The sequence below is a fragment of the Podarcis erhardii genome (assembly GCF_964252035.2).
Source record: "Podarcis erhardii genome assembly, chromosome: 13".
Lineage (NCBI taxonomy): Eukaryota > Metazoa > Chordata > Lepidosauria > Squamata > Lacertidae > Podarcis > Podarcis erhardii.
This window is the reverse complement of record NC_138502.1, coordinates 22,252,152-22,277,146: the sequence shown is the minus strand read 5'-3', so window position 1 is coordinate 22,277,146 and position 24,995 is coordinate 22,252,152. Positions and strand designations below refer to the sequence as shown.

Genomic DNA, 24,995 nt, shown 5'->3' with positions numbered 1-24,995 from the left:
AAAATGTTAGACTACTTGCCTTTTTCGATCTTCAAGATTTCTGCAAAAGAAAATTTGCAGAAATGAAGAGCCTCATTCAAATTAAAAAAGAAAAACAAATTCCAAGAAAATCAGTTTGTAATCTAGAATTAGTAACAAATACTTGTACCCAAAGGACTCTTTCCACAGATGGAGGTCTTCTTCTGTCAAATGTCTAATTTATGTTTTAAACTTTGCATACTGTATATTTTATTGTTGTAAGATGCTTTGATACCTCTAGGGGATATGCATTTTATAATAAATAGAATACTCATTCCTTCAGAGGAAGGGAACCTTTGGGTCAAAATGGAAGGGATTGTGGGGAGGAGGGTAAAGGGAGAAATATTTTAGGTGGGTACATTGCTTGCATCAGTGCTTTTTTCTTGAGGCTTTGGTGTCAAAAGCGTCTCTTCTCTGATTTATAGAGACGGAGAGCACTCCTAGCTGCCATGTCAAGATCAAGTATGGCGGTATGGCAATAATACAACATTCAAATAGGTGGTGCCCCAGGCTGCTTAAATGTCTGAGGAAAGACACCCACTCCGACAACTCCACCCCCTGGCACAGCCTGAGTCCCAACCTGCCTCCCCATTTGCTGGAGCAGGGTCAGATTAGGATCTGGTTCCTGATAGGCGGGGGGGCGTTATGCCCCCACCGCTTGTCAGGAAGGGTACCACTGTTCCAACTCCCCCATCGGGGCCCCAGAGAAGCCTCTGCCATCCCACAAAGCTGCCACACCGATCAAATCCAAACTATAGCTCTGGGGCAAGTTCAAAGTTCTAGCAGACCAAAGCTGCTCAGTAACCCTCCCACCCCACCCATATACATAGGATGGCAAAATGGAGGAAGTCACTTGGATTCTGCATGTTCAAAAACGGAAAGATTTTGGAAGACTTACCATTCTCTATTATTAATTTATCTGCAAAAGAGGGCAGGGGGAGGGAAAAAAGAATGAATTACCTTTCTTTTCCGATTTATAGAGACACAGAACACTCCTAGCTGCCATGTCAAGACCAAGTATGGCTGTTTGGCAATGACACAACATTCATTGCACAGATCAAAACCAAACTAGACACTTGATGCCCCTATTTTCATCAGAGAAATGTTGGAGGGTGTTATATAGTTTTGGGGCATGTTCAAAGTTCTAGCAGACCCAAGTTGCTCAGTAAATATATATGGGATGGCAAAATGGAGGAAGTCACTTGGATTCTGCATGTTCAAAAACTGAAAGATTTTGCAAGACTTACCATTCTCTGCTATTAGTTTATCTGCAAAAGAGGGCAGGGGAGTAAAAAAAAGAATGAATTACATTTTCATACACACACACACACACACACACACATTTTTATTAATTTTTAACATATCATTTCCAACAGTCATTTAACATAACTTCTTATCTTATACAATATTTTAGACCTCCGTAAACAACCTCTGAAGATTTTCCTTTCTTTGACTTCCGGGTTGGCGCCATAGCCGAATGGCGGATTCCCTCCGAGCTCCGGAGGGAATCTGCTAGACAGGGGTCGGGTCCTGCCGCGCCGGCGACGCGGGGACCCTCAAAAACCACGGGCGCGGAAGCCCATGGACCTGGTGACTCGGCGGGCACCGTTTGCGCCCCCGACCCGCGTAGAAGCCTTTTTAAAGGCTTCGGAACGGGGGACGGGGAGTGGCGTGGTGCTGTGAGTCTTCTGCTTCCCCTGCCAAGCGAAGCCGCATGCCATTCGACTGAGAGCACTGACTTCTTCTTTTGAAAATCTGGACTAAAATCTAAAGATAACAAACCGTGAGTAATTTTGAAATTGGACTAAAAAATTTCTTGGATTTGGTACGAGCGGGGGAGATGCAAAAAGGAAGTCCGTCTCCCCCCCATTGTATACAATTTAAAGCAAGGATTTGACAACTAAGGTCGAAGAGGAACCTTTTTTTAATTGGATAAAAGTTATTAATTGCACGGATTGATAGTATAAGTAATTGTGCTGGAGGATGAGAGTTAATTTTTTGAATTAAAGTGCCACACATCCCGGGACCGGGAGTGATCCGTGAGAGGAGCCTGCTGAGGAGACATAAAAGATTTTGACAGCTGTCAAATTAGCTGTCAAAGTCGGAAAAAATAGAGAACTTTGTTTCTGATGTTCATGCTGGTTACAATAGATACAATATAGTTACAAATCGCTGAAAATAAAGAAGAACTGAAACAAATTAACTTGGCTTTTGGGTTGGAAGTGAAAGGAATACTGAATAACCAGAATCCCTCTAGTCGGGGTTCAGGGAAATTACAAAAATGGAAATAGGTCAAAAAATACTAGCTGACCTGGAGGAGGTTATTTTTCTCATGAGAAAGTTGCGTGAGTCGCAAGAGCAAGGTTTTGTTTTGTCTACAAGTGCCATAACTTTGAAGTCAATAGCAAAGGAATCTACTGAGTTGGAAAAGGATTTGATGTATAAAACCCAGGCAGCTGAACAAGAAAAGAAACTTGAGAAAATTGAAGAAGTGGAGAAAGGGATATATGTTGTTCAGGAGGAGCAGGAAGGAGGGGCTGCAATGCTGCAGAAGGCAAAGGCGAGCCGGAGGCCTGTCAAGATGGATATAAAAGAAAATAAGAACTGGACAATAAGAACTGGGTTCGAACTGGAAAATGAGGAGTGGAAAGATCTCCTTTTGTGGAGATCTGAAGATCTATGGTCTATAAATCTGATCAAGGTGGAAGTTGGAGCCTTTGGGCTATTTGGACTTAAAAGGATTGAGAAACAAGACTTGAGCTCCACCTTTAAATATGGAGGCCTGGCTGGAAGGAACATGGACATTATAGGGATAGTGCCCCTCCGAGATTTGGTGTTTAATATAAAGGACTTTCAAAGAAACCGGCAGAGAGGGACTGAAAGAGATTTAAGGGCCTCAGACATGAGGTTGCCAGGCTGATAAAAGATGGACTAATGGACAATGGTTTGGGGATTCAAACCGGGGAAGGGAGGGTGGGTTTGGAAATCCAAAGGATGTACAAAAATACTCTGGTTTTTTCTATCTTTTTTTTCTTTTTGTGTTGCCACTAGTAGTAAAATGGGGAATTCATGGAAGGGAAACTGGGACGATCTTAGAAAAAGTCTTTAAGTATAATGATTGATGTATATAAGCTAAAAGTTGATATATCAATTGAATTTAACATAACAATAAATTAAGATTAAAATTTAGGGATAAGAACTTGCTGAACAAACTTTTGGATATGGAATGCAAGAAGGGGAGGTGAGGGGAAGTTGCGGAAAAAAGGTATTGAAAATATGGATTGTAAATGTAGAATTTTTCTTTTTTTCTTTTTCTTTTTTGTTTTACTTTTTAATGTATTATTTGAAATTCCAATAAATATCATTTAAAAAAAAAGATTTTCCTTTCTTTATCACTTGTTCTGCATTTCTTAGTTTCCCTATTACTTTTAATTATCATTAACTGATAATTCTCTTCATAGTCTTCCTTGCAATATTTCACATAATCCTCCTTACAGAACTTCTTGCAGTCCTCCTAGCGTAATCTGTTTATTACAATTGCTTTTCAAATAGTTCAAATATTTACTCCAGTGTTCTAAGAATCTCTGGTCCCGCAGGTTTCAAATCCTTCCGCTTAATTTATCTAATTCTGCATAGTCCATTAATTTCATTTGCCATTCTTTCGTCGGTAATTCTTCTTGCTTCCATATTTGTGCCAATAATATTCTTGCTGCTGTTGTTGCATATAAAAACAACTTACAATTCTGTCTGTTAGTATCCTCCCCTACAATGCCAAGTAAAAATGCTTCTGGTTTTTTAGTAAATGTATATTTCAACATCTTTTTCATCTCATTGTATATCATCTCCCAGAATTGTTTCACTTTCTTACATTCCCACCACATGTGGTTAAAAGTTCCTTCTTTTTCTTTACATTTCCAACATTTTTTACTCATTTTATACATTTTAGCTAATTTCACTGGGGTGATATACCATCTATACATAATTTTCATTACATTTTCTTTGCATTGCATGCTGTAAATTTTAATCCTTCTTTCCACAGTTTTTCCCAATCTTTTAACTGTATATTATACCCAAAATCTTTGGCCCAATGTATCATAACCGACTTTACCTCTTTACCTTTCAAATGCCATTCGAGCAGCAATTTATACATTTTAGACAAAATTTTATAATCATTATTCAATATTTCTATTTCAAATTTTGATTTATTATAATCAAATCCTTTTCCCTTCAAATCCAGTTTAAACATTTCATCGACTTGGCGATAGTGCAGCCAATCATCCACATATCCTTTAACCTCTTCATAGGGTTTCAGTTTCCATTTACTTCCTTCCTTCCTTTTGTATTAATTTTTCATAGGTGACCCAATTTTTACTCATATTTGTCTTCTTCACACTCATCGCTTCTAATGGGGAAACCCACCACAGTGTTTTACGTTCTAATAGGTTTTTCAGGGACGCAGGTGGCGCTGTGGGTTAAAGCCTCAGCGCCTAGGACTTGCCGATCGAAAGGTCGGCGGTTCGAATCCCTGCGGCGTGGTGCGCTCCCGCTGCTCAGTCCCAGCGCCTGCCAACCTAGCAGTTCGAAAGCACCTCCGGGTGCAAGTAGATAAATAGGGACCGCTTACCAGCAGGAAGGTAAACGGCGTTTCCGTGTGTGGCTCTGGCTCGCCAGAGCAGCGATGTCACGCTGGCCACATGACCCGGAAGTGTCTCCGGACAGCGCTGGCCCCTGGCCTCTTAAGTGAGATGGGCGCACAACCCCAGAGTCTGTCAAGACTGGCCCATACGGGCAGGGGTACCTTTACCTTTACCTCATATTTCAAATAGAGATCTTCGGAATATATGTTTACCAAACCATTAATGGACTTTTGTCTTGTTATGCCATAAATATGTGTGCCAACCAAATCTATTATCATAACCCTCCAAATCCAACAAATCTGTATTTTCTAACAACATCCATTCCTTTAACCAATAGAGGCAAGACGCTTCATAATACAATTTCAAGTCTGGCAGGGCAAAGCCCCCTCTTTTTTAACATCTGTTAACAACTTATATTGAATTCTTGGTTTCTTCCACTGCCAGATATATCTTGAAACCATCTTCTGCCATTCCTTAAAAATTGCTGCCCCCTTGATTATTGGAATTGCTTCATATAAAAATAACATCTTTGGTAGCACATTCATTTTAATGACAGAAATCCTTCCCCATACTTCCAGGTCTCTTTTAATTCCATTCCACACCAGTGTATAATTATTCCAAAAAAGGTCTATATTCTTTGATCTTAACCATATTCCTAAATATTTAACTTTTTTGACAGCTTCTATACAGATCTGTTGCTGCAACATATCCACCAAGTCTTCATATTTCATATTTTTAACTACCATTTTAGTTTTCTTTTTGTTCAATTTAAAACCTGCTACATCCCCGAATTGTACTATCTCTTCTAATACTTCCTTAGCACTGGTTAATGTTTCTTCTATTGTTAATACCAAGTCATCTGCAAAGGCTTTCTCTTTAGTTCCTTTTGACCGACTGAAATTCCTTTTATTTTTTCATTTCTCCTTATTGTCCTTAGAAAGACTTCCAGTACCAATATGAATAATAATGGTGATTGTCTTGTACCTTTTGTAATTTCAATATTTTCTGTTATTATATTGTTTACTATCAGTTTTGCTTTTTGTCCTCCCAAAGGACAGGTAGACCTCCTATTCCTTTCCTCAGCCTTGCCCCAACCTGGCTCAAAATGAGGAGTGTGCAGCTGCACAGGTACAAGCCCTCAGTCAGCCTGGACTTAGGAATTCATAAAGCTGAAGAAAACAAACCAGCCTGTGGTTTGCTTGTCTTCAGTATGGAGCAGAAACAAGAGAGGCAGTTCAGCCAGGAGGATAATATGTCCTGTGCAGTACACCATCCGATTCCCTCCACAGAAGTTCCTTTCATTGGCAAGGGGAAATTCCCTCATCACCACTAAAATGCCTGAGAGGACTTGGGTTCAGAAGGTGTACTGTGACGCACAACGTTGGTCTGGGGAGATTGGATCAAGTGCATCTGAATCATTGCCTGCTCGCCCCCAGCCCCCTTCCCAAGCACAACAATTCCTCTGCCTTTTTTTCAGGACTAATCCTCCTTTCCCTATACACTTCCTTCTAATGGGACTTTCTTTTCAAATCTGAATGGAAGTTTGCATGCACAGCTTTGCTTTAGCTTTAATCACTGTACAGCAGTGCTGGTTTTCAGTGCTTTAAAGCATAAATGTACATACATAAATATCCAGAAGCACATCATTTGATTAACTCATGCAGGAACCTCACCTGGTATTATTCTTCTGCTTTCTTCACCATATCTGCTTTGTGAATTCTCACGTTTCTCTGGAAAAGGAACGCAGAAATGTAATGCATGTTTATGGGTGAAATGGGCTCTATGTTTTCCATTACTAATACAGGATGAGAAGGTAGCTATTATTATACTATATTTTTAAGAGTGTGTGCCACATCTGAGAATCCTGGTAGTCTAAATGCAGAAGACCAAAGGGAGGCACATTTCCCCCAAAGTGGTAGAGAAAAGACAGGTTGGCCATCCTATTCCTTCCCTCAGCCTTCGCCCAACCTGCCTCAAAATAGCCAAGGATGAGGGCTGTGCACAAAATAGCCAAGGATGAGGGTTGTGCACAAGCCTTGGAGTTTGTAAAGCTGAAGGGAACAAACAGGCCTGTAGTTTGGTTGTCTTCAGCATGGAGCTGAACTGGGAGAGGCAATTCAGCCTGGGGGATATGTGGACTGTAGGTGTAAGGGAGGGGCAACAAGGCGAAGTGGGACTGAGCCACAAAGCTCCTTGAGGGAGAATCAGAAACAAAGACCAAACAGGGAGATTAGATACTTATTTGTAAATGAAACTGAGTGGGAGCTTACAATATTTTGCAAAACCAGGTCCTTCGAAGTATGAGTCGTTGATACATTTTAAAAATCATAGAAACAATGGATGACACAAATAGACCTAAAACAAAAGTGTTTCCTTATTCTCATGAAATATTTCATATTCATTCATTTTGCTGCAGAGGTTCAGCCAAATTTGAGGAGCATTTTGACCAAGCTTGCAATGCAACATGAATGAAAGGGACAATATATATGCGAGGGGAGTAATTTTTGGAAACCAATAAGTGAACTGGAATAGGAATTCCTATCCCAGCCCCCAGCTTCAGAACAACTTTAAAAAAAGAGAGGCAAGTTTTAAAAGAAGATGCAATTTCCTCATGGTGAATACTTCTGCATTCTCCCTCTGAAACATTTATGGCGTCATTTTGAGGGTTCATTAACAACTTCTGAAACTAAACTTAAAGACCTAACCATGATTTCCCACCTGTAAACAAAGGGGAAATTGAAGAAATCCCACTACTTTTACCAAACATATATTTACCTTTAATTAAACAAATCAACGTGGCAATGAAAGCAAGAAAAACTATGATGGCTACTGCAAGCAGTGCCCAGGAAACAGAGGTCCAAGCAGAGCAATATGAGGGAGAGTTTTCTGCAAAACAGAAATGTCAAAGAAGTTATTATTATTATTATTATTATTATTATTATTATTATTAATTTATTCACTCATTTATACCTTGCCGATGTGACTGGGTTTCCCCAGCCACTCTGTGCAGATCCTAACAGAATATTAAAAATACAACAAAGAAGGTAGTAAATGAATTACATCTTTCTAGGCTGCATTGCCCCATATTTTCATTTTCAGTGTATCAGTTATATGGGACACTTAACACAGTATAACGGCTTGGCCCAGGCAGAAGCAAATGTCTTTGCTGAGGACTTAGCATGCTCATCCCAATAGATTTTACCATGTCTCACATTTTGGGACATTGAATGTTTAAATATGTGGACCGTGCTAAGGACAGACTCACTTTCTCCTAGTTTCTCATTTCTCATTTCTCTAATCTTCCCTTTGGCCCATTTTCTCATCAGTTTGCTTTGGACAGGTGGAGATATATAGATAGATAATCAGCACAAGAATTTATGCGGATCCTTGTGCATTTTTCCTAATACACATATTTTTCCTTACAAAAGCTGGCCTAGTATAATCTATTTTTGTACATTAATCTCCCTAATATAAATATTTTTGTATTTACTTTCCCTAATATATGTTTTAATATGCAATTTGTCACTTACATGATTTATTTAATCACTTCAAATACTATTTAATATAATTTTACACATACCATAAGCTGTGCCCCCCCCCCACAGGACAGAGTAGTCATCATTACCTGTAGCAGAGAGACTTAAGGTATTTAGAAATTGTGCTCCTTCACTATGTGATGCTCTTAAATGTCCAGATGGAGCTTCGGGGAGGGGAGTGAGTGAATTCTTCATAACCAATAGAAACCTTTAAAATCCTACTACAACACCCTGTGGTAGAAAATGAGTTCAATTCCTTTTCAAAGTATGGGAAGGCCCTATCAGAATGGGTGCCTTGTGGCCCCTTGTGATATGTGGACTCCATATGAGTTGCAGAACAGTCTTGTGAGGTATTGTGGACCTATCTTATTGTAGTTGCTGCAATTGGCTTCAGTTGCTGTGACCAGCAGTTGTAGACAGTTTTGTTTTATCTGTTTGTTGAGCTGAGCTCCAGATCCTTGCCCTCTTCACTAATTCTAACTTGCTAATGGTTGGCTGTAGGAAAAGTCTTGCCTTAGGTATTTCTTTTCAGGCTGTGTTCTTCATATTTTTTTACCCCCAAAAAAGTTTTAAATGACTTTTTTTCATTCTGTAAATAATGCAGCCATGTAAATAATCCAGAATGTGCTCTAGATCAAGGACTTCAAAACAGTTTATCCTTGAGTCCCCACCCCTCCCATTGGTGCTGTTTGTTCCTGGTAAAGGTAAAGGGACCCCTGACCATTAGGTCCAGTCGTGACCGACTCTGGGATTGCGGCGCTCATCTCACTTTATTAGCCGAGGGAGCCAGCGTACAGCTTCTGGGTCATGTGGCCAGCATGACTAAGCCGCTTCTGGCGAACCAGAGCAGTGCACGGAAACGCCATTTACCTTCCCACCGGAGTAGTACCTAATTATCTACTTGCACTGGTGTGCTTTCGAACTGCTAGGTTGGCAGGAGCAGGGACCGAGCAACGGGTCCGAGCAACGAGCTCACCTGGTCAGGGGATTCGAACCGCCAACCTTCTGATTGGCAAGTCCCAGGCTCTGTGGTTTAACCCACAGCGCCACCCGTGTCCCTGTTTGTTCCTGAAGATGCTGCAAAAAACACCTTCAGGTCTGGTTGGAAAGGAGTTGGCCAGTCCTGTTCCCTCCCCTCATAATCTAGATTGTGACGTGAAACACTGCAGCTGCTTTTTCTTCAGATGAAATGAGACCTGTATGAGCACAAGTTTTGGATATGCATATGTGAATAATGTAGTTTGTGTTTTGCCTCTTAATGACTTCAACAGGAAGTCACAAATAAACAGTTTAAAGTTCCTGATGTGTTTTAATGAGATTTAAAGTTGATCCTGAACTACAAAAAGGTATAGATTTAGTTGCTTGGATTTCCTCAGTATCTGTAATAGGAGCATAGCCCCGAAAGCAGGCACACGTTTCCTGATTCTGATAACCTGATATATACAAGTAAGGGTTCCTTGATGAGAATTATGGGAGGTGGGGGAAAGGCCCATTAATTTGTAGGAATTTGTAGCCTCAAGCACAGATGAAGGTCTGGTTCATAGCCTGCATTTAAGTACTTTACCAAGTCTTGACAACACAGCACATTTCTGGTGTTTCTCTGAACCTTTTACCTAATAAAGACATTGCTGTTCCCAGGATTACAGCACAGAAGGAAGCAAAAATTGTACATTCCGTGAGAGCCAAGTCTCTTGTTCCTCTTCAGGCTGTTCTGATCTGAAATAACAGCAACAATGCCAGCAAAAATAAATATGTGCCAATAACATGAAATGGCTTTCTGTAACATTCATGCACATGCAAAAACAGCCCACCTGATTCAAAATTAAGGAAGAGCACATTTAACCTGTTTTGTATAACTGTAACTACCACGGCTATCTGCCTTTCTACAAGGCTGTTTCAGAGGGATCAAAAATCTCTGGGACTGACCTAAGAAAGGTGGGGAAAGCTTTCTTTATATAAAATCATCACCATCATCTCAATCATCTCCATCTTTTAAGAAAATAGTACAGTGGTACCTCGGGTTAAGAATTTAATTTGTTCTGGAGGTCCGTTCTTAACCTGAGACTGTTCTTAACCTGAGGTACTACTTTAGCTAATGGGGCCTCCTGCTGCCGCCACGTGATTTCTGTTCTCATCCTGAAGCAAAGTTCTTAACCCAAGGTACTATTTCTGGGTTAGCGGAATCTGTAACCTGAAGCGTCTGTAACCCGAGCTACAACTGTATAAGCAAAAATAAGACAAACACAACCCATTTTACAAACAAGAGGTCACTGACACAACTAGTGCAACAAGGCTGGTGCACACTTCTGATTACTCTGCACCTAGTGCACTCCCACAGATGGTGTGAAAAGCCATGTCCATGAAACATTAACCACATTATAGATCTACCCTGAACTTCCTTATGAAAAGCTGCATTTTGATGTTTTTTTTCCCTCAGACCAGCTTCAAACTGAAATGAGAAAAAGAATGACATAGCTGCATTTTAAGGCAGTGATGAGTATACAACCAGAGTATGTAACCATAACCACCATTTAACAATTTTCCCAGTAGAATTATAATACAATCTATTATCTTGTCAAGTGCTAAAAATGTACCTTGCATTTTTAATGCAGGGTGTTGTTATTGAAACCATGGTTTTTTTGAGTCCCATAAACTACCAGGAGGGCGAAAGTTCAATCAGTGACGCAATTTGATATCCAAGGGTATGTGAACCAACTTGCATATAATGGAAGGGAGACAAAGAAACAGGTCATAATCCAAAAATATTTCATGAACTGCTCACCGCCCCCCCTTTAAACCATATATCACCCATTTTCATGTTATTTTGAGACAGAGAAACAACAACAAAAATGTACCTTTTCCTGAGCATTAGAAGTAATCCCAAAGTTCAGTCCCCAGCCACTGAAATGAGAATTGCATTCGACACGCATGTTGCTGTGGCACAAATGAAAGTGAGAGTAGAGAAATCATAAAGCACAACACGACGTGAACATTGACCAGGAAAACTTAAGGATTAGTTACCTATTAACCATCCAGCTATTGTACACGGATCTTTGTTTGCAATAACACCCTCTTGACACACATGAAACTGGTTTGTAACTGAGAAAATATGCTAGCAGAAACCACCTGTCATTATGATGGGTAGCTTGTGTTTGAACAGAGAGCTTTCTGGGCCTGTGTGCACATTTGTAAATTGCAGACACTGTGCTGTGGCACTCCACATGTTGCAGCAGTTCACCTGCCAGGAAAACACTGTCCCTGACTGACCATGCCTGATGCATGAATGCTTTCTTGTGCCCTCAGAGACTGCCTGGCTTGGGCATATGCAGCCAACCAGACCAGGACAAGGAAACCCATGAAGTAGAAGCCAGGACAGCATCAAACAACATTCTAATGTTATCTTCACTAATATAGATGTATTTTTATTCACACTTTACCTCAGTGTTAGCATTTTTGTACACATTATTTGTCTGGAGAACTGCATGGCAAAATTTGGAGCAGTGTGAATTTCAAAGGATGCCTGTGCTGTGGTTCTCATATTGTTTCAGAAAGCATGAATTTGGTAGGTTCACCTTTAAATACAAATTGAATTCTTCCCCCATTCCTAGGCAGGAATCACTAGGCCAGGATGCTCCATGGCTGGCCTCTTCCATGCACCTTCTGCTTTCCCCTCATTATGTTCCCCATTCTCTCCTCCTTACCCCTGACCTCTCCCCAATTCTCCCCTCACTCCTTTATTTCTCACACATTTGTTCCCCCAATCCTCCACTTCCTAATGTGCTGCTGAGGGGGGAAGTGTTTTATCTGCATTTTCTGGTGTTTACGTTGCTGGTTCCCCCTAAACAGCTCCCCTCCATTTAAAAAAAGGAAGTGTTTCTTTAAAAGGGGGTTATCTCTTTGCTTGCTTCCTGCCCCACTCCCTGTGATAAAAAAGCAGAGATTAGTTGGACGGGGGCTTTAAGGGGGGCTGCTTCTGTGCCACAATAGGAAAATGGAAGGTGGGAAATTTAACTGGCCACCTTATGATGAAATGGGAGGTTGGGTCATTGTGCCTAAACTGCTACCTATCCTAAAACTTTTACCTCAGAGTGCCACTATACCCGAATGGGTGAGTTCTGCATTATACCAAACCCCAAAAGTGATTCCTGTAATTGTGGTGTGAGAATGGGGTGGGGAGCTTATCAGTAAACAGTGCAAGCAAATGTGTGTCTACCCACACACTACCCACACTATTTTGGTCATCGCTGGTGGAGAGGCGTGTGTGGCAAAACTGTCATTGCCCTATTGCGATAAACAAAGGCAGGAAACTATTGGACCATTTGGTGGCTCATAGAGTGGTAGTGCTGAATGGTCGGGTTATCGAGCACCTCACCATTAAGTTCAGCAAGTTGTCCCTCTACCGTGAAGATGGTGTGCATCTTTCCAGTGCAGGAAATGATGTTTGGCTGGGTGATATAATTGATGGCATTAGGAATTTGTTGCAGGTGTGAGGGTATTGGCCGCAAGCCTTTTGGCTCGAGTGGCGGTTAGGCATTGGAATATTTCTGGAGAAGAGAAGAGGAGAGGTAGCGCCATCACCTGCCCCGCATATTGAAGGGTATTCCATTAAAGGATTCTGGGGCGGGGTGGCCCTGTCTGAAGCCTAGGGAGGTTAGGGCCTTAGGAACAAACCCTATCGGTGACCCCCCAGGGGAGCTCCTAGTTGATGTGCATCAGCAGGACTCCCCCTACTGGTGGTTAACCCTTCCTGGACTTCCTGCAGATGGGCTAGAGCCAGATATAGTCAGTTAGATCCAATGCCTAAACCAATATCGCTCATCATCTGTAACCAATAAAGTTGTTGCCTTTTTTAGCCCATTAACCTTAAATAGTTGTGTCTTTATTCATCCGTGGGGGGTGGGGCAGGACCTTGCCACACAATGAGGAGGAGGGGGAGCTTGTCAGTAAACAGTGCACGCAACTGTGTGTCCATTCACAAGTAAGCAGTACTGAATTCAATGGGGCTTACTCCCAGGAAAGTCAGGGATTCCCAAACGGTGGGGTCAATGTTGCCAGCCTTCATGCCATGTTTGTAGACATCTTTGTAATACTGAGTTGGTCTATCAATGGACCTGGTGCCTGAAGACAGCTCCCCCCAGAGCACACCCTTAGAGATACTGCCATTTCTATTCTGTGGACCAAGCCAGCGTAGATGTGCTTCAGGTTAAGAACTTTGCTTCAGGATAAGAACAGAAATCGGGCTTCGGCGGCGCAGCAGCAGCGGGAGGCCCCATTAGCTTAAGTGGTGCTTCAGGTTAAGAACAGTTTCCGGTTAAGAACGGGCCTCCGGAATGAATTAAGTACTTAACCTGAGGCACCACTGTAAACTGCAGATCCTTATTAAGTGTACTGCTTCTGTTTCAAACTTTCATGCAAATTAGGAACATGGAATGGTGTGCTATGCACAAAGCATCTCATTCTGAAGTGTAGGAAATGCTGTGTGAGCAGCAGAAACCTCTGTCCGGTTTGCACAAAGAGGAACTGCTGCTATATTTGTAATGATACTTCTGCTGGGGGTCTGCCTTTGCTGTGAGTATATTAAGGGTTAACAGGGAATCCATTTAAAGTGGAGTGATTTATAATATAATATAAAGAATCATGTTTATTTATCTAGCCAATTGGTGCTTGGAGCATTTTAAAAACTGCAATTATATAATAGTAGGGATTATAATGAAAAAAGAGCCACTCTTTCAGAGTTGCTAAATTCCTTTCCCATCGTTGTCAGTCATCCAAGGACTGTGAGTGGAAATTCCAATAGTGCTACTGTAGTGAGGAGGTATTTAACAAAGAATGGGGAAAGTTTATAATTTATTTGAAAAGCTATTGTAAACAACTACATACATTGGTAGGATTGACAGAAAACTTGTAATAACATTCTGAACTATGGATTGACAAAGGATTTATAAGAATAGAGTCATGATAGAGTTGCAGAGGGAGAAATCATTACATTAAGATCCACAATGTGGGGAAGGATGTCAGAAGGGATTGTATGTTTTTGTTTTTAATTCATTTGTTTATGTAAAATAGAAAATAGAAAAATAAAAATTATTTTAAAAAGTGCTGCTGTAGAAATGGGATTTTGACTCTCCTCTCTTTGATCAAACACTCCAGTGTCATATTCCAAACTTCCCCAAATGTTCATTTAATTTTAGTGCATAGTAATGGGAAATAATAATAGGAAAATAAATGATATCACAGTATGTTTGCATCATATATTGAGTTGTGATTTCAGAGTAATGTAAGTCTTTATTTGAGGTGCAAATCTAAATATTCTCAAGGGTTCATGCATCTGAATGACACTGCTGCCTTTCAAAGAGGTCAAAATCAGTATTTTCTTGCTACTAAAAGCTTATTACAGTATGTTCACTTTTAAAGGTATTCATCTCACAAGGCAAGAGACTTGTCCCACCCCAGGTAAGTGTTGCTCTCATTGTGGGAGGTGTTGCCCTTTTTGCAAAAAAAAAAAAAATTATGCTTTTTCCACCTCACTGCTATTTCCACACCACCTCTTTGCCACTATTATCCTGTTAATATAGGTGTGGGAAGTTTGGGAAATGGGTGATACCTCCTTAAAAGGGTAACATGTGACTTGGACCCTAGACAGAAAGGAAAAACAGCTTTAGTTTTGTAAGGATTATTTTTTGGGTGTGCAAATAGCACATCCAGTAGAAGTATATTTCGAAGGCCTTCCCTCTATGTAGATATTTAAAGGCAGCTAAGAACCAAACTAGATGTACACATGTTTAACAGATTGGCACACTTCTAGTTTAGGCTAGAGGGGCTTGTTTATGAGCAGAATTATGTGCAGTGGTATGGCATGGTGGGGCACATGGGTGGTTGCCCCAGGCACAAAATTGTTAAGGGCACAAAATTCCAACACCCGGTGCTGCTTCAATACAGCTGTGCACTTCTATCAGTGGGCTCCATTGAAAACGGCTTCTCCATTGAAAACGGCTTCTCCATGCGAACCAGAAGTGACCTCTGTAGAAAATGGAATGACTCTTCTTATCTCTGTGGCTGTGATCTCCTGGGTGATGTGGATGCCATTAGGCAGTTGAATGCACAGGTGTATCCATCTATTTCCATCCCTCTACATGGCCCTGGGCACTGGCAACCCATGCTATGCCACTGACTATGTGAACCTCTAACAGAGAGGGATCTGAATATATTACCTATCTAGGTTTTTGTGGAGCACAGCCAGTTCATCAAGCACAAGCAGTACATACTGCTCTTGTCCTTTTGGCTTGCACTCTTTATAAAGATTTGAGAAGTACAGTTATCACTCCTCTCTTATTGTCCATTCCTGGTCACCCAACCACTGTTACAGTGTCCTTTCTCTTGGCAGACCAAGATAAGCAGGTAACAGCAAAGGTTGCAAGGTTTTTAGCTGGGGCAATTACAATAAGATCCATTATTTGCCTATTTACCTTTATCCTCTGTATACCACATTTTGGTTGTTTTATTGCAATGGCTGGTGGCTGATGCAAATAAAGATTCATTCATTCATACTGCAAGAGCTTATTAAAAACACGTGACTAGTTAGTATTGATTAATAAGAACTCCTGCACCATAGCTATATAGGTGAATGCCAATATACTATTAGAGGAGTGCTAGTAATATCAGTTGTGTCCTAATTCAAGGTACACAATCATACTCATGTTGCATTAATATTTTTTTAAAAACCTAAGGTATTCACAAAGCAACAGACTTGTCGCACCCCAGGTAAGTGTTGCTCCCATTGTGGGACACAGGGAGAAGGAGTTTATCCTTCTGCCCCATCATGATCCCAATATCACTTAGCAGCAGCTGCTATTTGCATTAGAAGCTAATTTCCATTTAGTACGAACAGGAACTTTCTTCCTGATGCACATAGGAGCTCCAGAGGAATGTTTGGGAAGAGAACAATGAGAGGAACTGCTCACCACAGTACAAATCCTGACTGGAGTCCCCATTGACTGGAATTTTGCAGTTTTAAAACAATATGCTATATTATGTTCAACAATATCATGAGTTGTCTGGACAAAATATACACTGTCTTTAATGGATTCCTGGCACAGGAAATGGACTGAAAATTATAAACTAGTCAAATGCTACACAAACTTTCATATTTGTATGCAATTAAGTGGGTTGTTTTCTCATTTCTACAGGTACTCTTACCAAACCAAACATATTTCTGGAAACCTCACCCAGTGATGAAGCAGATGAAGTTTTGGTTAAGTGTCAAATACCACCAGTCTCTCCTTTTACCAGAATTATTCTCTGTGAAGACGGGGTAGAAATCAAAAGTCAGAAGCAAAAGAATGCAATATTTTTATATAAATTTTCTTATAAAATATCAAGAGCAAGTACAAGACAGCTTTCTTGCATGTACCAGAGCAAGGATAAAAACAACCAGGTGAATAATTCCTCTCCAAGTGATGCCAAGAACCTTTATGTTTCAGGTAAGAAAACTACAAATGAAATAGTTTTTATAGAAAACTGTAATTTTCTTGATGAATCAAGAATGGAAATTTTCGATTGTGACACATTAATGCTACCCAAAATGCTTTGAGTTTATTTCCTTCAGGTTTCAACTACTTTGATTGCTGCTGATTCCTCCTCATTTTTTATTTTTATTTTTTTTAGAAAGGGGGACTTGGAGAACAGACTTCAATGAAGATGCAGGTAATTATGCTAATTAGGCACTCTCCTATCAAACTGAGCCATGGCAATCCTAGCTCCTTATTAGAAGGAATGATTGTAACAAGTGGGAAGCCACAGCAAAGTATCTAAGGTAAACCTCACCCCTAGCATTAGGCTTATAATGCTGTTTAGGGCTTGTGAGTAGGAAAATTACACCTTTGTATTTTTCATTCTTCAGAATGCTTAGGTTCAGGGGCAACAGCCCCTCCCCGCTACCCGCAGCCCTGCTTTTACTGCTGTTTATGTGGGAATAGTTTCTGCTAGTCATCCCACCATAATTCAGGATACAGTACTTTAAAGTGCTAGGGGCTCAAGAGGCTTTGACAGCCTCATGGTCCTGGAAGCCAATAAATAGTCTCAGTTCTCATTTCATGTTTTATAAAAAATATATACCCACTTCTGCATACCTGGGAAGTCCCAGAGTTCACTGAAGCCACTACTTTAAATGTGGGTGGCCCTGTTTCACTTTCAAAATATGTAGAATCATGAAGTTTGAAGTTCAAATACAAAACAATGACAATACTTTAACAAGCCGAGCAGGAAATGACTCCATTCTTAACCTCAAATAAAGTGGCTCTAGTAATAGATAAACACATATACCCTACTAACAATATCCAACAAGTCCACAGGTCACATACACGTTAGAGCTGCCTATTGTAAATCTTACATAAGCACATAAGCTGGATTTCACCAGCTGTTTAGCTGAAAGCCTTGTTAGTTACTGAGTGCATGGCATGCCATGATACCGTTGAGCAAAGGTAAAGAAAATAAAAGTTCTGAAGGAACCTTTGAGAACCGTATATCTGACAGATAGATGGTGAAAAGGGGAAGTTACTGAAAAGTCTTAAACCACAAGAAAAGACAGAGTGTTTTTAGAAGCAGAGATTTAAATATACTGGTAAAGTGTAAGAGAGTGGCACAGCTAAATCTGTCATACAGGTATAAATCATCCTTCCCTAACCTGATAGCCTTCAGAAGATGTTGGACAAAAGCTCCCATCATCAGTGAAGTTAACCTGGCACCATCATTAACATCCATTTTTGGGGGGATAGAACTATTTCCCCAGGTATCTGATAGTGTGTTATGATTCTGCTGTTTATTGATTGTGTATGTGTGTGCCACTTAAGTTCTTGCTTTTATTGAGTCTGTTCTATGGCTTATTGAATTTTCAGTAAATGGGGTAAACATTTGGATTGGATCAAGAGTAATTTAGTTGCACTTCCCATTGAAACTAGTGAGACTAATAATGACTGTCACATGGATTTCAATGGGAAATAAGTGTGACTAATGCACAATCCTATTAATGTCTACTGAGACGTGTCATTAATTTATTGAGGTTTACTTCTAGGTAAGTAGGTATAGGAATGCAACCTAAATTAGTCGGCAACTAATCGTTTATGTTCAGTACCTCCTGAGCAGAAAGCACAAAGGGCATTTCTTTCCTCCAGCTGCTCTAAATGACATTGTAATAAATGTGAATCATTTTTAACACCTTGGCTGATCTTCAAATAGGCAGTAACCCCTATGTGGTTATACCTCTGCAAGCACCATAGAAATGGAGTGAATTCTCAGCTACAGCAGAAGTAGTAAGAAATGTAATTACATCTTTCACATTTATAAAGTTATCCACTTTTATCCAATTAACAGGTGCCTCAAATAATGCAGGTTCCTTAGGTAAGTGAGTTTTTACTCTAAAACCCAAATGCCACAGGATTCTTGCTGTAAGAATCCTATGGCCTTCTTTGACTTTTGGATGAATTGGTGTTCTATCACTGGGTGAAGATGCAAAAGTCCTGTGAATCACAGAGCCCAGCAGGCACTGCTATCTAATCCAGGGCTCCTGAAAGCCACAGAGAAGTCCTTATGCAGAATCCCTTATGCAATGATACTCTAGCAGGAAGAATAGGAAGGGATGATTCTCATCTCAAAAGGAAAGAAATTATATAGGTCATTTTGAAGCCATAGATTATACAGTCATACCTCGAGTTGAATGTGCTTCAGGTTGAGCGCGTTCGAGTTGCGCTCCGTGGCAACCCAGAAGTAACGGAGAGCGTTACTTCCAGGTTTTGCCGCTCCCGCATGCGCAGATGCTCAAAATGATGTCACGCACATGCGTGGAAGCGGCAAAACGCAACCCGCGCACGCACAGACACGCCGTCGCATCTTGCGTTCCGTTCAGGATGCGAACGGGGTCCGGAACACTGTAAAACCTAAGTGTTCAGAGACTGGAAGATTGGTTGGTTGACATACTGTTTCTTATAAATTTGTAAAAAGCAATACAAATTGACAAGTTAAAAAAAAGAGAGAGAGAATTTTTGTATAACCCATTTCCTTTCAATTCACAGGTTTTGAAATTTCCTTAGGTAAGTAGTTTTTAATCTATTCTAGGGTTTAATGTGGCCATATGCCCTTTGAGGCAACTTTTTGAGTCACATGCCATTGGTGGATGAAACCAGAAGCAAAAGTGGGCAGAACAAGACATTTGGATTTTATCTTTCTATGCATACACACCTGACTCTACAACCAAGGCAGATAAGAAGCATTAGAGTTCAGTAATACATTCCAGGCAGCCAAGAATCACTCAAGAGGATGCAAAGCAGGGTTGTGGCCTGGGGAACACCCCTAGGGCTAGACATTTAGCCCTTGCACCTGAGGTTTCCCCAACCCAAAGCCTAGTACATCTATTACTTGTTACCAGACTCTTGCTTGCAAACCTCCTTGTTGATCCCATGAGTTGCTCTGTTGTAAGTTCCACAGCAGCAGACATGCTGTATCATAAGCATGTTTCAGTGGGCATGTCTGAAATCACAATGATCAAACTGTGGGTACTCCATGCCACATTTCAGAAATCTGGACAAATCAGCTTCTTGTGAACTGCCCTGAGATCTTTTGATGAAGGGAAGTATATAAATCTAACAAATGAAAATAAAAACTGTTCTTTTTAGCAATTCAGACTTTCAGGGTTTACTATCATTGAATGTTGCTTGATGTATCCACCTTTACTATGCATGCACCATTGTATAACACGTTTCCTTTTGCTGTCTTAGCTTTTCCATCCTTTTGAATAAAGTGGGCTGATGCATGCATTTTTTTCCCCTGCCCTTAGCATTAGGATTTGGAATTACAACTGCTTCCATCTTTATCTGCGCTGCACTGTTTTATGTGCTGGAGAAAAGAGGTAATGATCAAGCAAAATATAGCAATCATAATTAAAACTAACTACTAAAATGAGTCCTCTGCAATCCTGCCTTGCTAGGATTTATGTTACAACCAACTTACGGTACTTCAGTATAGTCTTATTGCATAGTCTGTTTCTCTGTCAGTGGTGGATGTGGATGATGCCTCTGACATGACACTGTACACACATTCATCTTATTGCTTGATTCTCCTGGATGGGCAACATATGCATAATAATGTCCCAGCATGCTGTCTGCATGTCCACTCCAGCAATCACACTGCAAGGTGTGTGCACATATAATGAACAAATGTCATGTTGAAGGAATGACTGCTACTGTCCCTGATATTGGAGGAACAAGTGGGATGATGTCCCAGGGAGGGGCAAGTTTTGAATAGCTGTCCAGAACTTTCCCCATTTATGTCTGCCGCCTTATGGTTCAATGTGTCTTATAATGGTGGTGTTACGTCATAGCAGCTATGAAGAGATTGATCTAACATGATCCAATGTACACTGTATCTCTCTCTCAGGTATAATCCAATGGAGAGCAACCAGGTAGGTGTAATGAGACTTTAATAATTATGCCTTCAATTCAGTAAAGTGTGATTCTATATGCAGGAAATATAGTAAAGCACCTTTGTTCTTTAGAACAGCATATTCTAGGCAACAATTTCTTTTCTGGATATCGGTCATGCCTAAACTTGCTTCATATCGTAACTGGAACTAATGCTTTCATATCTTCTCCTGGGTTAAATAGAAATTAGGGTACTCATTTGCAAGCAGAGACAACTTCCTGTATTCCTCACAGTAATAAAATTGGAGAAGAAGTAGCAAAACTTGATGGGTAAATTCAGACAGTCATTTATCAAGTAGTAATGTTGTACGGCACTATATCTAATATTTTTTAAAATGTTAATATAGTGAAGCGCCTGCTCTTTTAAGAAGGGTCAGGCAAGATGTTGTATGGGGGCAGTTTGTTCTCCATTTGAGCTGGGGCTCTTAAGTTTCTTTCCACTCTTTAATACTTGTTTTGTGAGCACAACACCCATAGGTAGATTTAGGGAAGTGTGGGAAGCTGATTCTCCATGGGAAGAGAGAGAATTTGGCTTTAAATGAAGTTGCCTGCTGGAATGTTATTGCAAGATACATTAAGATACCACTGTATTGGTACCTCGGGTTAAGAACTTAATTCGTTCCGGAGGTTCGTTCTTAACCTGAAACTGTTCTTAACCTGAAGCACCACTTTAGCTAATGGGGCCTCCCGCTACCGCCAGAGTACAATTTCTGTTCTCATCCTGAAGCAAAGTTCTTAACCCGAGGTACTATTTCTGGGTTAGTAGCGTCTGTAACCTGAAGCGTATGTAACCCAAGGTACCACTGTACTGCTTGATTGTAGAAAAAACCTCAAAGCAGTTTACAAAAGAGATAAAACAATAAAATTTACAGCAATCATTTAAAGTATACAAAAAGTTAAAACAGTAATAGATTGAAGCTAATTAAGACACACATCAACTTTCTAAACTTTTTATGTCTGTCCACATACACATTTGAAACTAGAGAACTTCTCTCTGCCCCTCCAGCTTTATATATCTCACAAATCTTTGCTTTCCACAGACATCCAGAAAGAGAAAACCAAACACGTAAGGATATGCTTTATCATCTCTTTCTTTCTCTTCCTCTATTGTCTAGATTGAAGCATGTAGTCAAGTGATGTGAGGTCTGACACTTGCTCGCAAGCAAGCAAGCCAGCTGAATCTACTGTGCATTTCCCTTATGTCCTCATGTTGCAAAGGCATGCCTGTTCATGCTGTGGCCCTCCAGGTGTTGCTCTCTGATCATTGACCATGCTGAACTGGATTGATGCAAGCTGGTGTTCAACCATGCCAGGAGAGCCAAAACTTGCCCTAATAAGCTTGTGAGCCCTCCTTCCCACTACCACTTCCCTCTCTCATGAGAAAAAGGAGCTAACATGCAGTGGGAAAGAGCATGGCTCCTATATTTGATATCCCCACCCCTTCCAATGTGGCCAGTACATGCCAAATTGAGGAGGGCCTGCTCTTTAAAATCCAAACATGGTAGAGCATCCTTCCTTGAATTAGTGTCCCATCGCTGTACTCCTGTATCCCTATCATCCCTGTTACAATCTAGGCTGAGGGGGAAATGAGATTAGACACCACTGTTTGGGTAGGGTCACAGATTATGTTTTATAGTTTTCATCCTAACTATTACTGCTAACCCCAGTATTGCTTTTCTCCCCAGAAGGACAACCAGTTGGTTCACTGAATGATGAATCAGAGCAGAATCCCTTGCATGTTTACTCAGACATAAGCCTCAGTCCGGTCAGTGGGATTTACTGCCAGGTGAGTATGCATAATGTTGCAGTCTTGGTGAATTGCAGAGCAATTCTCATCAGACCGATCCCCCAAACCTATAACAGTATTTTTCAGACCATTTGATACATCGTGGGTACTTCCATATCTTTCCATCTCTTTTAGGCCCAAACTGGATTTGACTGAGCAGCTACATTTGTTTATGACATGCATCTACACATTCACATAAAAATGGTGGATGTTTAATTTTTACAACTCTTGTGAATTTAGGTTGTGATCCTGTGTGCACTTACCTGTTGTCCATCCCCACTTGGGACATGTATAGGATTGCATTCCAAATATGCATGCTGGCATGCTCCTGTCTGCTGGTGGTAGTTTACCTCTCACTGGTTACTCCTCCTGTATGTCTCCCCCACCCCCAACTCACACACACCACTTGGTGCGTTTTATGGTTTTCAAAGAGGAGAGCACTAATATAATCTGTCACTTTTCCCCCCAAGGCAGAGGCACCCAAAGGAATTTTGCATCAAGCCTATAGCCATGTAAGCTTTAAGAAGAGACAGGAAGCTCATCCTGCTCTGGGAAGGTTCTATGAGGTCAGTATATACTCAGAGCATTCATCTTGTATCTATATGTATGCATTTTTTAACCCAATTTATTTTTGAATAGCTGTGTGTTGATCTCGGAAAGATCTGTATACAATGCTTTGCAGGTGTTGCAGTGCCTGGCCGTTACTTGCCCCACACCTGACGTTATATATGATGTCAGGTGTACGGCATATGGGGAGGACTTGGGGGCCTATGGACAAGAGATTCGCTAATCCTGTCATATCCTATTGTGAATATCTCTAATGGAGTCAGTGCAAAGTCAGTGTGTGGGAATCACATGCTGATGTTTTATCCACGTGCTTGACATTTCATTTATTCATATGAATGACAGAATTTTATTTTGTATTTTTGTTTTCTGTTTTGCTTCCTAGGAAGAAGTATGATTCCCAGATGTGGGGCTTAAATAACACAAACTATTCCAAAACCTAAATCTCAACATCCTGAAAAGTATTTTCATTTCTACTGCATGGAAGATTCCGCATGTTGAACTTATGCATGCAAAGATTACCAATTCTTTACAACAGATTCTGTGAGGCTTCTCACGGTTTTTGAAGTTTTCATGTTGTTCATTATACAGATTCATTATGTTAACAAGGTTTGTCATAACCTTAAGTAATATAATTGTTCAATTAAAATTATTTTGATTTGGGCTTGTTGGTGTGTTTCTTCAAAAAAATTGAGTGCTCAAGCTCCACCTACCCCCCCCTCACCCTACCTCCATATAGAATAACCAGACAGGACAACATATTTGGGGGCAAATAAGGCCATGACTTTATTGATTACAGATGTAGAGGTTTGGTGTAGGCATTGAGTATAACTGTTGACTTCCAGCCCAGGAGGGGAGTCCTATGACATACATCAAATAGGAATACTGCTGTGGGATCGCCAATTTGAGAAGTGCTGTGGCCCAAGCCCCCACCTGGACCTCTGGACAGAAGCAAGTCCTCCCAGAAGCAACAAGAGGAACAGCCATTTTAGATCTGGTCCTAACCACTGTTGATGACCTGGTTACTGGGGTAGAAGTGGAAGGATCATTAGGTGCGAGTGATCATGCTCTTCTGAACTTTACTATACAGCGGAAAGGAGCAGCCAAGCATACTAGAACTCAATTTCTTGACTTTAAGAAAGCCGACTTCATAAAACTTAGGGAAGTGCTGGGTGAGATCCCATGGACAGTAATACTAAAAGGAAAGGGAGTTCATGATGGCTGGGAGTTTGTTAAGAGGGAGATAGTAAAAGCACAACTTCAGGCAATACCAATGAGACGGAAACATGGAAGGTGCCTAAAGAAGCCAGGGTGGCTATCTAAAGAACTTTTAACTGAGTTAAGATTAAAAAAGGATGTGTACAAAAAATGGAAAAGGGGGGAAACCACCAAAGAGGAATTCAAACAAATAGCCAGCACGTGTAGACACAAAGTCAGAAAAGCTAAAGCACAGAATGAACTCAGGCTTGCTAGAGAGGTTAAAAGCAACAAAAAAGGCTTTTATGGGTATGTTCGTAGCAAAAGGAAGAACAAAGAAACAGTGGGGTCACTCAGAGGAGAAGATGGTGAAATGCAAACAGGCGACACAGAAAGGGCTGAACTCCTCAATGCCTTCTTTGCCTCAGTCTTCTCCGATAAAGAAAACAATGCCCGACCTGAAGAATTTGGAGCAAATGATTCAGCAGAGGAAACACAGCCCAGAATAACTAAGGCGATAGTACAAGAATACTTGGCTAGTTTAGATGTATTCAAGTCTCCAGGGCCAGATGAACTGCATCCAAGAGTATTAAAAGAACTGGCAGATGTGACCTCAGAACCACTGGCAGTCATCTTTGAGAATTCCTGGAGAACAGGCGAAGTCCCGGCAGACTGGAGGAAGGCAAATGTCCCTATTTTCAAAAGGGAAAAGAGAGGACCCAAATAATTACCGCCCATCAGTCTGACATCAATACCAGGGAAGATTCTGGAGCAGATCATTAAGCAA

The 24,995-nt window shown here is 40.8% G+C and overlaps 2 protein-coding genes and 1 pseudogene across 3 annotated transcripts in view; 1 reads left to right on the top strand and 2 right to left on the bottom strand.

Moving 5' to 3' along the window:
• Positions 1–1,301, bottom strand: part of LOC309327599 (E3 ubiquitin-protein ligase TRIM39 pseudogene) — a 47,073-nt pseudogene extending 45,772 nt beyond the window's left edge. The window contains exons 1-3 of the transcript XR_014161588.1: positions 1,266–1,301; positions 917–937; positions 20–40 (exon numbers count right to left, since the gene is read on the bottom strand). The product of XR_014161588.1 is annotated as an E3 ubiquitin-protein ligase TRIM39 pseudogene (transcript). The remainder of the gene's footprint in view (positions 1–19; positions 41–916; positions 938–1,265) is intronic.
• Positions 645–11,217, bottom strand: LOC309327598 (uncharacterized protein). Its single transcript, XM_081836924.1, has 5 exons — positions 11,047–11,217; positions 9,805–9,907; positions 7,431–7,541; positions 6,329–6,385; positions 645–1,286 (listed from the first exon to the last, which is right to left on the bottom strand). Exons 2-5 carry the CDS (start codon positions 9,815–9,817, stop codon positions 1,087–1,089), a joined length of 381 nt encoding a protein of 126 aa, XP_081693050.1. The 5' UTR covers positions 9,818–9,907; positions 11,047–11,217; the 3' UTR covers positions 645–1,086.
• Positions 11,218–13,559: 2,342 nt separating this feature from the next.
• Positions 13,560–23,614, top strand: LOC309327595 (uncharacterized protein). The gene is made up of 12 exons (XM_081836918.1): positions 13,560–13,759; positions 14,606–14,644; positions 16,378–16,671; positions 16,856–16,894; positions 18,560–18,586; positions 19,258–19,275; positions 20,019–20,090; positions 20,618–20,642; positions 21,702–21,727; positions 22,347–22,447; positions 22,918–23,013; positions 23,397–23,614. Exons 1-12 carry the CDS (start codon positions 13,729–13,731, stop codon positions 23,406–23,408), a joined length of 780 nt encoding a protein of 259 aa, XP_081693044.1. The 5' UTR covers positions 13,560–13,728; the 3' UTR covers positions 23,409–23,614.
• Positions 23,615–24,995: the final 1,381 nt, after the last annotated feature.